General features: G+C 44.4%; 1 protein-coding gene across 1 annotated transcript in view; it reads right to left on the reverse strand.

The window, feature by feature from the left end:
* Col22a1 (collagen type XXII alpha 1 chain) overlaps window positions 1-15,852 on the reverse strand; it is a 255,687-nt gene that overhangs the window by 55,244 nt on the left and 184,591 nt on the right. The window contains exons 44-48 of the mRNA XM_033759289.1: window positions 15,424-15,477; window positions 14,272-14,316; window positions 10,019-10,063; window positions 5,123-5,236; window positions 2,574-2,627 (exon numbers count right to left, since the gene is read on the reverse strand). Of these exons, the coding sequence (XP_033615180.1) occupies window positions 2,574-2,627; window positions 5,123-5,236; window positions 10,019-10,063; window positions 14,272-14,316; window positions 15,424-15,477 (312 nt within the window). The remainder of the gene's footprint in view (window positions 1-2,573; window positions 2,628-5,122; window positions 5,237-10,018; window positions 10,064-14,271; window positions 14,317-15,423; window positions 15,478-15,852) is intronic.

A 15,852-nucleotide genomic window follows, 5' to 3' on the forward strand; every position in this document is an offset into this window, starting at 1 on the left:
GGAGAACAAGAACGCTGACTTTCATGTGCAGCAATAAGCTTTGTTACTTTTCCAGCTGGAAGGTTTCTTTGGTTTTCATGGACTATTAAAAGAACCAAGCCCTCCCTTGAAGCAAAATAAAGGAATGAGGATAGAAGCATTATCCTAAATCATCAGAGCTTCACGCAGGGTAGGGATGATAGAGGAAACAGTCCATAGTTGGTGGAGGAAACTCCTTATCTGTTTAGTTGATTTTGTTTCTCAAATAAAAGCCATTCTTCCGCAGAAGCTAAATCCAGCCCATAGCAAGAAAGTCAACAGCCAAAGTTCTTTAAGGATCAGATGAAATTACAGGACTGGGGAATTCTCCAAGCTAGGAGCTAAGTCTCCCCTCGTGACTCTAGAATGAAGTGTCATGTACAGAGAGTAGCACACATATTTGGTGGTGCGATTTTTTCTTGGTTCCTTTGGACCCAACACTGCCCCAGGCAAGATCTCTTGTTCCATCTGTGCTGAGATTTGATAACTGTGGTTTGAGAAGCACAGATTGGCTACATTAAAAACCTCTAAATCTTTACAACATCTAAGTATCACAAATGCTAAACATCTTAACCTTTCAGCTAGGGCTTGGGAGACATGAGAACTTCCCATCCTGACCACCGCAGCTCTAGTTGTAGTAACATCACATTTTGCTTGTTTGCTTTTTAATAATAATATATTCAAGGTCATGTTCCATGGCTTGTCCTAGGGTAAGGTGAATGAAACATTTATCTCTGGCCCCCAAAACCTCAATAACCAAGATAAATAATATTTCAGTGAAATCCTTTAAAAGGTCAAAAATCAATCTAAAAGAATCCAAGATGAACAAAATATTACAATGTAAAGAATCAGAGATCTGAACAGATTGTGATTAAGGGAAGACTAGTAAGGGAAGACATTCAAGTATAAGGTTGGGTCCTGTCTTTATTTTAAATTTGCTGTTTTGTTCTTCAGGGATTTATTACATTAATTTTATATTTAAAAATACAGCATTACTTATCTTGGTTAAAGAGGTTTTTGGTTCTCCCTTCACTTTATTCTCAAGTCTTCACAATAACATTGGCTCTGCCACAGGCTGTGACCCAGGGGCTGAAAGAGTAATAATGCTGTCTGGGTGCTTTCAGAGCACCAGCCGCTGACAAGAACATTTCACAAGAACATTTCACCTGCAGTCTTCACAGTGATAAGCTGCAAGACGGCTGATCCTGGCCACCGCTGAGTTCATGGGAAAGGAGTGGTAGAAAAGCTTAGAGATTCTCCCAAGGCCACAGAGCTATGATAGGATTCCAGCTCCCTGCTCTGACCTCTGACACTCTGCTCACTCTTCCTGATCACTTCATCCTGTACCTCATTATGACCATCCAGGCCACAGAAGAAAGTATTAGGGGAGGCACACAGTTTACTGCAGCTCCGAAGCCACAGGGAACCAGAGAGCACCCACAGAGGAGGACCAAGGAAAAGGAAGGCGTACCATCTCTTCACAAAGCTAAATACTATCACCAACAGCAGCCAAGACAGCCACAGCCCTCAAACGCTTGTTCTGACTGCCAAAGAGGGCTTCCTTGCCTGCCCTGTGGCTGAGATCTCACCTCCTTCTTTACCGGGTGGCCTCTCTGACTCTGTGAAAGCCACAGCACTTGCTGCTGGGTGCAAATGGCACCTTGTTGTTCAAGTGAGGGAGACTAACCATTCCTACTTGCATGTGTAAAGCACTCTCCTGATGTTTTCTGTTGAGTGCCAAGTTCTTTTTATGCCCTCTAGTATTCCTTTCTAATACACAGTTGAAGCTGTTTTTATTTTTATCATTAGTAGGCAGCGAAGTTGAGGTGTCTTCACGTCTTAACCAGTGAGCAGCTCACATTCCTATGCCTACCTGCTGCTCATGCTTCCTAGCACTTGTAAGACTTGAATAGGCTAAAGTGACTCCATGCTAATAGGCCAGACTGTGCTTCTTCATATGCTAATTGCTACCTTGGTTAACAGCCCGCCCAGGGGCAAATGCTTTGACAAAAGGTGACGTAGAACATTTCCTGCATAAGATAAGCAATGTGTTTGCAGTCTTGTTCTGTGAATTCCCTGACTCTTTGTTTAGTAAAACCTTATAAAAAGTACCTCAGCCCCTAAGCAGTTGCCTCTCTGAGCCACCTGGCTCCGGGAGTGCTGTCTGGCCAGACTAATAAAGGTTTATTTACCATCTAGCCTGGTGTGTTCCTTCCTGGGTTTCTCGGTTCTCCGTCGTGTTCCCGGAGCCTCGCTGGGTGTTAGGGCCCAGCATCGTGGAGGCCTTTTTGGCTGTTCACGCTCCGTGGAGTGAAAGTGAGACTTTAGGTCTTACAGCACTCAGGTGTTTATAAGTGAGCAGCTGAGACTTCACAGGTAGAACCACCCTGCTCAAGGCCACCAGAGTGCTCAGTGCCATTATTACCTCTGGAATACCTGTTTTCTGACTGTAAGATCCCCATTCCTTTATAGTGGCCATCACTCTTCCCAAACTTAGAAGAATCACTGATATGAACAAAATGGAAGCACACAGATATTTACGAAGTATTACTGACCTGTGGTCCAGCTATTCCTGGAGGCCCTGGGGGGCCTTGGGATCCAGCTTCTCCCTGTAGCAAGGACATAAGAAAAATAAAGAGAAAAGAGAAGACAATTTTGAGTGTCTGGATCCCATGTCCAAAGTCATCATCAAATCATCCATCCCAGGATCTCCTGGCAGCCAGCCCCTGCCACCAGCACAGCTGGGGAAAGGCCACGTACAAGTGCTGGTGCCATGAGCATCTGTGCAACTGTGCATAAGATGACTAGTGGAGTCAGATAGTGTGGTAGCCAGTCTCCAAGATGGCTCCATGTCCCCCACACTCACAGCCTTGAGAAGTCCCCATTTGTATCATGACTGGTTCATGTGAGTAACAGAATGTAGCAGACAGGATGAGGTGTCACTTCTAGGATTAGAGTACAGAAAGGACTGGGCTTGGCCCGGCCTCCTCCTTCCATCCTACTCTTTCTGTGTCTAACCACTCACTCTAGGGAAACCAGCATCCATGCCTCAACCTCACTAGGCAGCTACGTAGGAAGAAATGGGCTCCTGACTGCAGCTAGCGAGGAACTGATCACTCAGTTGACAGGTCACGGAGTGACTTTTGCCAAACAGAGCTTGAGTTGACTGCAGCTAAGAGCTTGACAGGCACTCAGGAAATACGCTGAGCCAGAACCACCAGCAAGCCACTCCTCAATTCCTACCCTTCGGAAATGGGAGGTAAAAAGTGGAGAATTCTGCTGCAATAAGAAAAAGAGTCTCCACTGTGTAGCATCACATTTTATTAGTGTATGACTCTCTGCACTATAGAGCTGCTTGGCTCTGAGGAGGGGCTGCCTAGGTGGGAAGACAGGGTTCTTGGTCACCTGCTAGGCCCCGTCAGGAAGGGTACAGTAATTGTGAACTTCAGAAGTGCTTCAGTTATTATTGTTGTTTCTCAACAAACATCCATGTCTCACATCTGGTGACTGACTGGATGCAAAGAGTCTAGTGGACAGTCTCAGAAAAGTTTATCTAAAAATATCCTGAAGTGATCTGGAGCTGCCACCTGCCCGGAAAGCCACTCTGAGTGGAAAACTGTTTGAATCAATTCCTAAGGCTCGCCCAACTGAGGCAACTAAATTTGAGTTGTTAAATAGTGAGCTGAGGGAAATATCCATAACGTGGTTGTAGAAACATGCAAACATATCTATTTACTATCCTGTATCATAAGACATGTGAAATGTCAAATATCAAACACTTATTATCGATAACTTGCTCATCAGAATTTAAATCAAATGAAAGCATTCTTGTCACGTCAGTTTTAAAATCTTCCCCTGGCTCCTCTCAGGGCTCCAGCATACATGGAGAACTTTCTTAGATCCTGACACACAAAAACAACTGCATAGCTGGGGCCGGAGGGAAAACACACTGTGAAGGCCCGGAGAGCAGGAACAAAGGTCAGCTTCCCATCTGAATGTGCTTCTATCTCGTATTCACTTTAGAAAACTTCTCATTGTGAGTTCTTTCTCTTTCAAATGTGTTCAGATCCTTTCAAAAGACAAATGAAGCCCTTTCCAGCTTTATAACCCAGGAATGTTTGTAATCAGCAGGAAAGATAATGGCTGTAGCCCAATTTCTGTGAGATGGTAGGAGTCTCTTCCCAACTTGCAAAAATACCTCCTGTCATGCAGATGGAAGATGTTTATCTTTCCTTTAGATAAAGCTACTTAGCTGACACAGATAGCCACCCAGCTACCAGTGAATTCAGGGTGAATAAGTGTGACAAATGGTGCTACTGAGTCATTTTACTTGAGAACCAGCTATTACTTATCTTAAAAGTATATGAAATGGATGTTTAAATGAAACTGACTAAGTAAAAGTGAGGTTTCTCTCTGACTTGGCAATATTTTAGCAGACTGCCTGTGATGTGCATCACATTCTGTCTTAATGTTTTCTTGGTGAGATTGTGCTTGTTCTCCTTCACCTTTATGGAGAGGATTTCTGACTCAGAAGACTTTTATTTTGAGTTATATCCCTCATACACCCACATGCAACTTTCTGCCCCAGGAGCTGCATGAGAATAGGGTCTCAGTCTTTTCTTCTGGGCCTCCTCAGTGTTGACATGTTGACTGATATGTAGGACACATTTAATGGAACAAAACAGGTGATAAAGAGATGGACGGATACACAGATGGATGGGTGGATAGTCTGAAAGAGAGGGGGATGCGCAGATAGATCTAAGAATCTGTATTTCTACTTTGGGGCCTAGTGCACAGTTGTCAAAGTTGTTGGGTGGATGGAAGTAGTAACAAGTGAGGAAAGTAGGAAAAGTAAGTCAATAAAATGACTATGAATTTCAACATGTATTGGAATATCACAGTCAACATATTCTTAAAATGATAAGAACTTACAGATCCCCAGCCCTCACCATTACTATAGCTCTGTTCTTTCAACCTCATGTTTTTCTGCTATCTCTAATCCCTTATAACCTTAATCCTTTTGGGATCATAAGGAACCATGTCAGGATCCCCAAAACATCAATCACTGCAAAGGTAAAGACTAAGATTTCTCTTTTCTCCTTACCTTTTTCCCTTCTGTGCCTTCTCTTCCTGGCTTTCCTGGGAGACCTTTGTCTCCTTTAAACCCTGGCAGACCAGGGAGGCCTGGAGGGCCAGGAGGGCATTCATTGCATATGTCCTAAGAAAGAACAGAGAAAGGGAATAAATAATACAGCTACTTGCAAAGTAAAGTGGCCTTAATTCCTAGCTATCTACATGTAGATTCTGTTTTTTAACTCTAGCAAAGATGGAAAGGCAAACGGTTAGACTGAGACATTACCCACATACTTTTGTGTCAAGATTTTGCATTTCAGCACTGATACGTCTGGGTTATTACTCAGTTTCTCCTTACTTCCAGCCAACCAGACAGCTGAAAGTACAGCCCAAGAAAACGATGTCAACAGTGCAAGGAAAATCATCTGTGAACACTAAAAAGCATTAACAGTGCAGATTTAAGGCAAACATTTAGTATTACTAAAAATAGTGTGTTCTGTCCCCAAAGCTAAAGTCAAACAAAGCTGGAGCCTAAAATATCCGGCTTTCTGGGGTACAGTGTTTTTGGGAGGAAAGAGATCAATGGGAGCAAAGACAAAGGCTCTCAGGATTTTCTTGCTGTGATACACAACCCAAGCAACAAACATGACTGGAATTATTCTTTTCCCAAGGGAGGCATTTAATAAGCGTTCTCTGGAGTCAAGCTTTGTTCTGCTTCTTCAAGGCAGGTAAATGCTACCCCAGGGGTAACTGTAAAGTGCCGAGAGCCCAGGGAACACACTTCCTGATTTGTCTGTTGCATCTCTGGATCACACAGTTTGCATCACAGCATACACCAGGTGAGACTCACCTAAGCCTACCCCCGTGCCTATCTCTTAGATTGCTTCCCCTCTAATCCTTTCTCTCCTTCTCCTGCCCTCTATCCCTGCAATGAGTTAAATGAGATAATATAAATAAGGCACTGAGAATAGTGTCAGGATAGGTAGTGCCCAACACATTTAGCTGTTGTTATTAATTCATTATTCACTAAGTCAGTCTTTGCAAGCATCTGCTCTGTTAGGCAGTGTGATGAGCTTTGAGACCATAGTGAGTGTATATCACCAGCTGAGGGTTGGTGTCAATCAACACAAAGGAAATGCACTAAGTAAGGTCTTCTGAGGGCTCTTCCTGAGGCATCTTCAAAGGCCGTTACACACGTTCATATTAAATGAGGTGCAGTCTCAGATGTGTTCCTCTTGGTCTCTTAGCCTCCAGTCTCAGGCTGGAAAGTTTTGCCACCACAAAACCAACTCCAAATGGCCCACCTTCCTTTCACTGCCTAATTTCTCCTTAGTCTGTAAAGATACTTTGGAAATCTCTGACTCCAAGAAATCTTCCTGATGGCCTCGGGATGGGTACAAGCTCATTATGCTCCCATGGACCTCAGGAATCTCCACCACAGAAAGACCCGCGTCACTGGTGGAAAGGTCTGCTTAGGACTGCATCCTCTCCACCAGACAAAAAGAAAGTGCAGGCCCTCAGGGCATAGAGGTAAAGTTGTTTTGTCTTTATACATCCAAGTCATAACAAATAATCTCCCAGGGTATAGATATACAATAAGTGCATGAACCGGGCAACACAACCAACCAAAAACCAATAACTAATAAACCAACCAATTGACAACCTGGCCTTTTGTTGTCTTGTGCAACTTTCCACTAGCGAGAAGCTGATTGGAGTTTTGGAAGGTGAGGGGTTTTAAATATTGTGATAATATGAATTAAGAGTGAATAAGATGAAGAAAGTTGTGGTTACTGTGTTGTTTGTTTGGAAAAGTAGCAAAGTACTCATTTATTTCTAGACTTCTCTTGAAGTACTGTAAAATAAGTGTTGCCATAAAGCAATGTAACAGTGGAAGGATAAATGGATGGGTGCATGGATGCATGGATGGATGATCAACCAGAAATGACACTGGCCCGCCTGCAGAATTCTGGCCACAGAGGTGTGTCTGCACTCGGAGTATGCAGTGGTGAATGGAAGCCATTCTTTCCATGACACCCACAGCATCAAGAGGTTGCATCTGAGCAATACAAGCTCTTGCTATTTTCAAATTTCTATCCAATTTCTAGTAGAGACCTTAACTGGGGTCTGTCTTAATTACATACTATATAATTTGTCCCTGAATAGAACAGTTGTCAGCAGCCCAAGATGCACCAGTGAGGTGTTGGACACATTGTACTGGCCCCGCCTGAGTTTCCAGCAAGTGGGGTTGAGACCAGCACCCACCACAGTCCTACCAATGCTCCCTTTGGCTCCTGGACTCCAAGGATACTCGGCGTTCTTGAATCTACTTCCCCCTTCCTGAGAGCACTTCATGCTTTCTCTAAATCCCTTGAGACTGGACAGGGTTGTGCCTCCCTTAGATGGGCTTGTCCAAAAGAAGCCTCTGGCTACCTGGTAGCACGGCCTCATCTACTTGAGCCTCAGTCTCACCTGTGACACTGGGACCACAGAGTCCATGGTTAATGAGGTAATGAATGGGAAATGACTCACACTGTGCATGGCAAACAGTGAAAGCACAGAGACTTGCAGCTGTTTTGTGTGCCATTACTGTTCCAGTTCTTATTTTACTCCTCAAATGAGTTGCGTTGCCCACTTCACAGACTAAGTACCCTGGATCTTCAACTCTTACTCCTAATCTCTGGGCTTATTGAGTTATCTCTACAAATCACTCAACATCTTTGAATCTATTTGCTTATCTGTAAACAAAGATTATCCTGAGGCTGGGGATTTAGCTCAGCGGTTCTGCCACCTGTCTCACAAGCACAAGGGCCCAAGTTCGATGCCCAGTACCAAAAAAAAAAACAAAAACAAAAAAACAACAAAGATTATCCTCTGACTTTAGGAGATTGTTGCAATATATTTATATTTAAAAATCCATATGAAGTCAGAACTCATTGTGCATTATTTACAAAGGCTGATTCTCTTCCAATCTCTACACCTTCCCTTTGTGTGAGATAGTTTCAATAACTTCAGCTCCCTTTGTCATACAGTGTTCAGTGTAGTACAGCAGACCAAGGAAAAATATATTTGATAAAGTGCCTACCGGTGAGGAGTGCTGCAGTCTTCACTGTGTGGAACAATGCAATTACTGTTTCCCAGGAGTAGAAATGACCTCCAGGACATCTTACCCACCCTTTGTCCAAATATCTGAATCCTCACCACAACATTCCTTCCAAAGGGTTGTACAGCCTTATATCTCAAAGTCTCCAGGGGATGGGCAGCTCAATGCCTGCCTGCATTTCATCAGAGAGCTGGCATGAAGTTCTGGCTCACTCCAAAAGGAAATCGGACTGCAGAGAGATTACAAGTAAGGCCCTGGATCTGGTCGCACTGTGCTCAAGTCTCTCTGCTCTGCCACCGCCGAGGTCTGTGGCCTTTGGCAAGTAAGTTACCTGTGTATGCCTCAACTTTCTCATCTGCAAGATACAGACAATAATGGAACCCAAAGGCATAACTGTGAGGATTGGATGACATGTTTATGCAGGAGAGTTATCTATGGAGATCTTGGGAGCAGATCCAAATTTGAAACTCTATTTAACAGGGACTCTGAGAAGATGAACTTCCTACGCAGGCAGTTTTCCAATGGTCAGAATGAGAAATGTGATGAAACTCTCTGAGACAAAGGTAAATATTCGATAAAAAAGATGGCTTCTCAGCAAGAAAGGCACCTGCCACCCATCATCTGGACTACACTGGCAGGGTTTCACCCACAGCATCAGGTCAGTAGAAGCTGACCTACAACAGCTAGCTGAAGACAGTCAGGTCAGCAGAGCCTATCCCAGGCTGTCCTGCACTGGTTACCACACACCACACAGCTCTGTGGGACCAGGGAGTCACATGACTCACCCCAAACCCAGGTGCTCCGGTGCCCACAGTGTGGAGTCAGCTGCCTGGAGGAACAGAGCCCCACCCTTTATTACTGTGAAATATCTGCTTGTCTAAATATGGTCTCCATGCTGTGGCAGAAAGATAGGATGCTTAACCCTTATGGCAACCCTCCTGTTAGTACTGCCACAAAGGCTGGGAAATCGTAAGGTTGAAATCCTCTGGGAGAGGTGGCTGATGCAATCCCAGTGCCTCAGAGAATGACAGAATTATGAAAAATGATCCAAGTTAATAAAATCCTATAATAAACAAGGGATCGCATCAATAGATAATGATTTTTATGTCATGTCCTTGATAGTAGGAAAAAAAGTTTGTCTCTTGTCAATAAAAATCAGTAAATATTGCTCTACTACTCATTTGAATAAAGTACATAATTTTCCATTAAGGCATCTCTATGTGTAGGACATCAAAAATCCCAAGTTTAGGACAGGTCTCTGTTTCCTTGCTTTTTTCTGTTGGTTTCATTCATGAACTAGAAATATTCTAAAATTAGCCAGTGATCTTTATAATACAAGAAATGAGGCAAGGACCAATCGTGCCAAATCCAGTGCCAAACTTCACCTAGAATAAGAAATAGGCTTGAAATAGGGACAGCAAAGAGTCTCAGGTTTCTTATATGCAAAGGAAGAACAGGAACAGTGCTTTATTATTATTCTTGTTACTGTGTGAAAATTTAAATTTAGCACAGCACTATCCAGAACTTTCTGCTCTGTAGCTGCCTTGCCCTCTGAAGGAGCCACCAGCCACATACACTTGTTAAGTATGGGGAAAGGGACCGGTGTGACCAAGGACCTGATTCTTAGTAAATTTACTTCACTTGAAATAGATGTGCATGGCCAGTGGCTGATGTACTGGTAACATGTCTTCAGCATGTAAATTCTCAACAAATATTGATGCTCATGCTGTTAATATTATATTTGTGCAGAGAAAAAAAAATTGATATCTCTAACTTTTAAAACATCACCATTTTAAAAACACAAGCACATTTATCATATGTTTTTACCTTAACCAAGAGATTTATGTCCCCTGGAGACAGTAGCGAAGGGCCCTGTCAAAATAAAAATAAATAAAATATACACATAATGCAAACATCCAATCTATCCTGTGCATCCTTAGAAAGTAAATGACTTTCCTTGCCTTCTCCTTGTGTCCTCCCCCTACCCTCACCAAAATCTGAGAGGTCATATGCGTAGTGGGAGAGGAACGGAGACATCTTTCTGCACTCTGGGACATGCTTAGGTTTTCCTGATAGGCAACAGCTGTCACTATCAAGTATTCAGAGCCTAATGCCAATTTATACCCATGTCTTTCACCTCTTGCAAGTGAAACTGCATTTTAACTTCATCTGCTATTATGGGTTGAAAGTATTTCATTCTAGAAAAGAGATTTCAGCTACCTAAAATAACCACAGAGACCCATGAAAGTTTACAAGATCCTGCAGGCCAGTGGGCTCGTGATCAAGCCCATTGTGAGTTGAAGCACAGCTTGCCCAAGACAGGAAGAGGGGTCAGCTAACATTTGCATGCAAGGAACACGAGACTAGGGAGGGGAAATAAATGGTAGGCACTAAAAGGGAGAGGGGATCTTTAGGTGATAATCAGAGACCGGTGGGCTACTCTGCAACTTCAAGTGGTACAAAAGAAAAGGAGCCTGAACATCCCATTCACCAGAGGCAAAGCCGGAAGCTTTTCCCAACAGTGTGGGCAGCTCAGGCCATGATTATTCTTACGATGGATAATTCCATCTGATTTCAGTATATGAAGTCTGAACAACCATCATTGTGACAAGATTAAAACCAAGACATTTCTTCTGGCTGTTTCTCCTTTTCTGACTCCTTGCAGTTTCTATCCCATCCAGTGGCTGACAAGTTACCCGACAGGTAAGATGACTGCCTAAGGTAACAGCTGCAGGTGCTGGAGATGTGTTCCTATTATTTTCTCTGCTGATATACTCAGAAAATTTATCGACGCTCTAGGCTACTGCAAGAAGGGGTCCTAAAGAGAACTGGAGTGGAACTCAGATTAAGAGAAGCTGCATGAATTACTAGCACACTACAAAACCCATTTACTATGCAGCTGCTAAAGACACAGCAGAAACCTCCCTAGTTATCAGAGGCAATAGTACCTCATTAAATTTTGAATTTTAAAAAAAGGAAAGGTTCACAATAGTAGGGGATTCATATTGTTCACACTGGGACATTGCAATGTTGCTGGCATTGTATTATCTGGGATATCTATGCCAGCCCTTTGTCTAACTAATGTGAGCTCTATTAGACAAGATCCTTGGCCACAATGTGGCCCTGAGGACAGTTTCACTAAAGCTTGTTCTGATCCATTTTTGTAGACCTCATGAGGGAGGTCTCAAGAAGGTGGCCAGGTAGTGGCCTGAGGACAGTAGACACAAGATATTAGCAGACCACTATTTCTACCTCTCAGAAGTTGGTCACACACAGTAGATTGCTATTAGGCCTAATAGGCTAAGAGAACAAATGATGAGGAATGTTGGGGTATAGAAGACCCCACTCATACCTTCATTCTTCCTTGGAAACCATCCCCTGGTACAGGAAACACTGACTATAAATGCCAGCTCAGACATAGCGACTGGTACAGGGCCACAGGTGAGACTTAACTGTTGGCAGGACAGCTGTGTGGCACCATCCACACCTGAGCCCCATATGGGATGGGACCATGGCTGGGCTGGAGTTGGACCCACACCTTCAATGGGCTCTTTCCTTATTCATGTTCTGCTTCTCTCCACCCTTGCAGGTCTCACCTTCAAGCTGTCCTCCAGCCCACCACTGGGACAAGATGGCCTCAAGCAGGCTCTGCCTCCAGAAAATTAACCAGAGATGAGAGGATTCCTGGCAGGTTCTACCAAGTGGATCTGGCTTGGGAAAACACTCAACTCACCTTCCTCATGCATTGAGAATGGATGACTGTGCAATGAAGATTTAGCTCAGCAAGCCTGAATTGTTCAAACCCTGTACAACCAACTAAATTCCTGGCTGCTGCCTGGTTCTTCAGTGCCACCTCTAGGATTGGATGTTGGGCCGAGTTACAGTGTCTGCTTACCTGGGCCCTTGAGCAAGGCAGATAGCCACTACCAACACTGTGATGCGTGTGGGGGCCTTGGGCCACACGGTATCAGATTGATCCCTGGTGAAGCTATGGACTGTGTAATGAAGGTCACCAAATTGGCCACTCCCTGACTATATGACAGCCTCCTGTTAAAACCCAGGCCCTCAAACTGGAGGTGAACTTCCCTGGGTGGGGGCATCCCTAGCTGCAACAGCTTGCGCACACCGTCAGGCCCCGCAGGTGAGGGTGGAGAGCATCTGCACCACTCCTGTCTCTCCTGGGCCCCTCCCCAGGCTCTTGCTTGTCTGTAACTTCCATCGGCACCCTCTCACTGTGCTGAACTGTAAGCATACCTGGCCTTCTAAGCTCAGTGAGTTCTACCAAGTCACTGAAACTGAGGGTAAACCTAGGGATCCTGAATGCTAAGACTGTGACTGGTGAGGCAGAAAGACCTGGGAGTTCTGCACCACACTAGGACCATCTGGGGGTGGGGACACTCTGAGAATTTAAAAGTTGTACAAAGTATCCCCCAACCCCCACAAGTGATCGAATCCAGGGACTGCTCACTGAGCCACATCTCCAGCCCTTCTTTATTATTTATTTTGAGACAAGCTGCTAAATCTCTAAGTTGCCCAGACTATGCCCACCCTATCAGAGGGCTGGTATTATAAGGCATGTAGCACCACAGCAAGTCCCCAACACCTTACTTTTTCTTTCTTTCTCCAACTTTCTGTAGCTCTATGTTCTGTGCTGATATGATGTGAGACACTTATGACTGCCCACATTTTCACCTGGACTCTGCTCATTTAAATCTCTCTGCAGGGTGTGTTAAGGGCCTTCTGGACATGGTGGGCACCACTGGAACTCTCATCTGGCTTCTGGCCTGACTTATTCTCATCCTACATTCACTCTACAAGAGCCCCGGGGTAATGGTATGGGCTCTTAGAAGTTTAGTTAGCTGCTATAGAGGTGACTCCAGAGGGGCAAATGAATGCTTTATCCCTAACCTCCAGCAAGACTTTCCAGTCCTCCCACTGGAAGATCTGCAGTGAATACTGTTGGCATCTTCATAGACAGACCAGGACCCCTTCTTAGTCTTTAAAGGCCCACTACCTCAGACAACAGAGAGGTTTTCTGGGCCTATAGAAGCCTTGGGATCCTGGATCCTATCTGAAATCTGTAGCTAATCAGGTCTGCAAAGGAAACAAGAGGCTGCTCAGGTCCGGCCCCAGGTGAAGCTCCTTCCAGATGAGTATCTTGGTGCTTACCCCCAGCTGTGGGCTCACATAGAGCCCCATGATGGCCTAGTCATGGACAGCCACCATCTCTTCCATCCTGGTAGCATCTTACAATAGATTAATTCTTCCCAGATCAAAGCAGCTTCCTCTGACCCCACCCAGACCCATTCTTCCTCTTCTTGCATCCTGGAGGGGCCACTCGTAGTCTGGTCATCTAGCCAAACCTTGGAGACTTCTCTGGCACTGGTAAACCAGTCATAGAGGGACTGAGAAGACAGGGGTTCTAAACCTGAGGCAAATTCTGCAGGATCCTCAGCTGGACTGTGGCCATACTGCTGGGGACCCAGCCCCCAGGGCTATCTGTGTTCCTACAAACTTTAACAGCTTCCACTGTTCTCATGTGAGACAAGAAAGAACAATTCTGTTCTTTATCCGGTGGCAACTGGCAATCTAGCCAAAGATTAAGGGGTAGGAAAGGTGGGAAATTATAGTCCATGCTTCTCTTGTCCATTTTCTCACACCATACCTAATTTTACCCTGCTCTCTCCTGTTCCATGCCATGCTTGACCCTGGGAACATAGCACAGCTTGTGGTCCTACTGACCCACACTTAAGTTGGACCAAAGGGAGGCACTGTCACAAACTGGAGGGGAATAAATGTTCCCTGCCTGTCTCAAGCCAAGTTTTCTGGCAGTGACTTTAAATCCGCAGCTGTCATTTCACATCTTAGTCATTTGGCTCAGAAAATAGGCCCAATGGTGGTCACAGCTACCTACTGTGGCTTATGCTAGGTCTCACAGTATCCTGTATTAGTGCCCTCTGCCCACAGCTTTGCAAAATATTCTCTTGTAAAGCCTCTGCATCTGTCTGAGCTGTACTTCATTCTCTTGCTGGAGCCGTGACTGATAATCAACATCTGTCCAAAACTGCGAGATGACATACTGGTTTCCCAGGAGGTCCTCTTTCTCCTGGACTTCCTGGTGCACCCTAAGAGAAAAAAGAAAGCAAGTATTAACTGTGAAGACTGTGTAATCTTTACCCACCCTATCCACCCCTCTGCTGATCCTCTATCTGCTGAGTGTGACTCAGTAGAAGAAATAATCACCCAAATATTATTTCAGACACTGATTAAAACTCATGATTTCCAAACTCAACTGGATCTCCAAGGTGTTCCATGAATCAAGCAATAGCAGCAGGCATTTAGAAGATGGCTATGCCTCCTGTAACTCCTGCCCTAAACTAAAAACTAAAACCTGCACCTACACACAAATACACCTACACACATAGGCAGCACAAACTGTCTTAATCCCTCCCAGTCCTACTCCAAACACAGTGGTGGGAAGGACTGGCTTTGAAAAGAAGACTAATTCTATGGAGCTGGCTATGAGGACACAGAGTTGAGAGGGGACCAGGTAAATCTGAACATTTAGAGTCAAGAATTAAGATAAAGATATATATATGATAAACGCTACTGCCTACTAGTGCTGGGTGCCTTTGCCCTGTGAGAACTCACAGCTACTGTTTCTCCTTTCTGCCAGTCAGTATGGGTCAGATACTTCTGTGGGTACATGTTGCTGAGCATCAAGGACCTACAGAGGCACAGGAACCACAGAGCTCAGATGTAGCTGGGCAAAACCAGATAGGGAGTATGATATGACTGTCATGGTCACAAAGTTGGAAATGGCATAGCCTCTCTGAGAATCTAACACACCTGTAGAATTCCTTGAAAGGAGAGGGTGATTCCAGCAAAAACTGGGAAGAAATGCAGAGCAGGTGGTTCCTAATTTGAGTAGAACTGACCAGGCAGCTAGGTGAGAAAACTGACCAAGAGACAGGAAACAGAATATAGACCAGGAGGTTCAATGTTCTGAAAACATAACACAGAATTAGGAGGAAAAAAAAACTTGGACAACACATAATCATAAGCCACAATCAATAGAAGAGAAAAATATTTTAAATGGAGACCCTGGGCTTCCTGCAAATCCTTAATTGGGCTACAAAATTAGCCACATGATCCATGGAGGCCAGGAAATGGTGGCCTTCCGGGGTGAATATAAAATCCTGACAGATTCCACAGTGTTACTCTTTACTTACATCCTGGCCAGCTGGTCCCTGGGGGCCGGGAAATCCAGGCAATCCTCGAGATCCCTGATGAAAGAGAAGACACCACCACATGTGAGCAAATAGGCCCACTTTGCTTGGCCACAGTTGTCTGTCCAGGTACAAACGCTTGCTCCAGTGAGGATCCAGTAAGATGCATGCATTAAAAGCATCAGGTGGCACTCACACCATGGGCCCCCGTGGAGGTGGACTGGCCCCACGCAATGAGGACACTCAGCAAAACCTACACTCTGAGCCCGGAGCCCCAACATTTACTACTTTTTATAGTACAAAAAAATCATTCCTCTTCTGTTGATAATTTCTGAACATCAGAAAATTTCACAGATGTCTTTGATTATGAATCTTATTAGTAAGAAGACTTTTTTTTTTTTTTTTTTTTGAGACAAGGTTTTGCAATGTAGT

Source organism: Fukomys damarensis, unplaced genomic scaffold (assembly GCF_012274545.1).
Source record: "Fukomys damarensis isolate Sample0158 unplaced genomic scaffold, DMR_v1.0_HiC HiC_scaffold_5, whole genome shotgun sequence".
Classification (NCBI taxonomy): domain Eukaryota; kingdom Metazoa; phylum Chordata; class Mammalia; order Rodentia; family Bathyergidae; genus Fukomys; species Fukomys damarensis.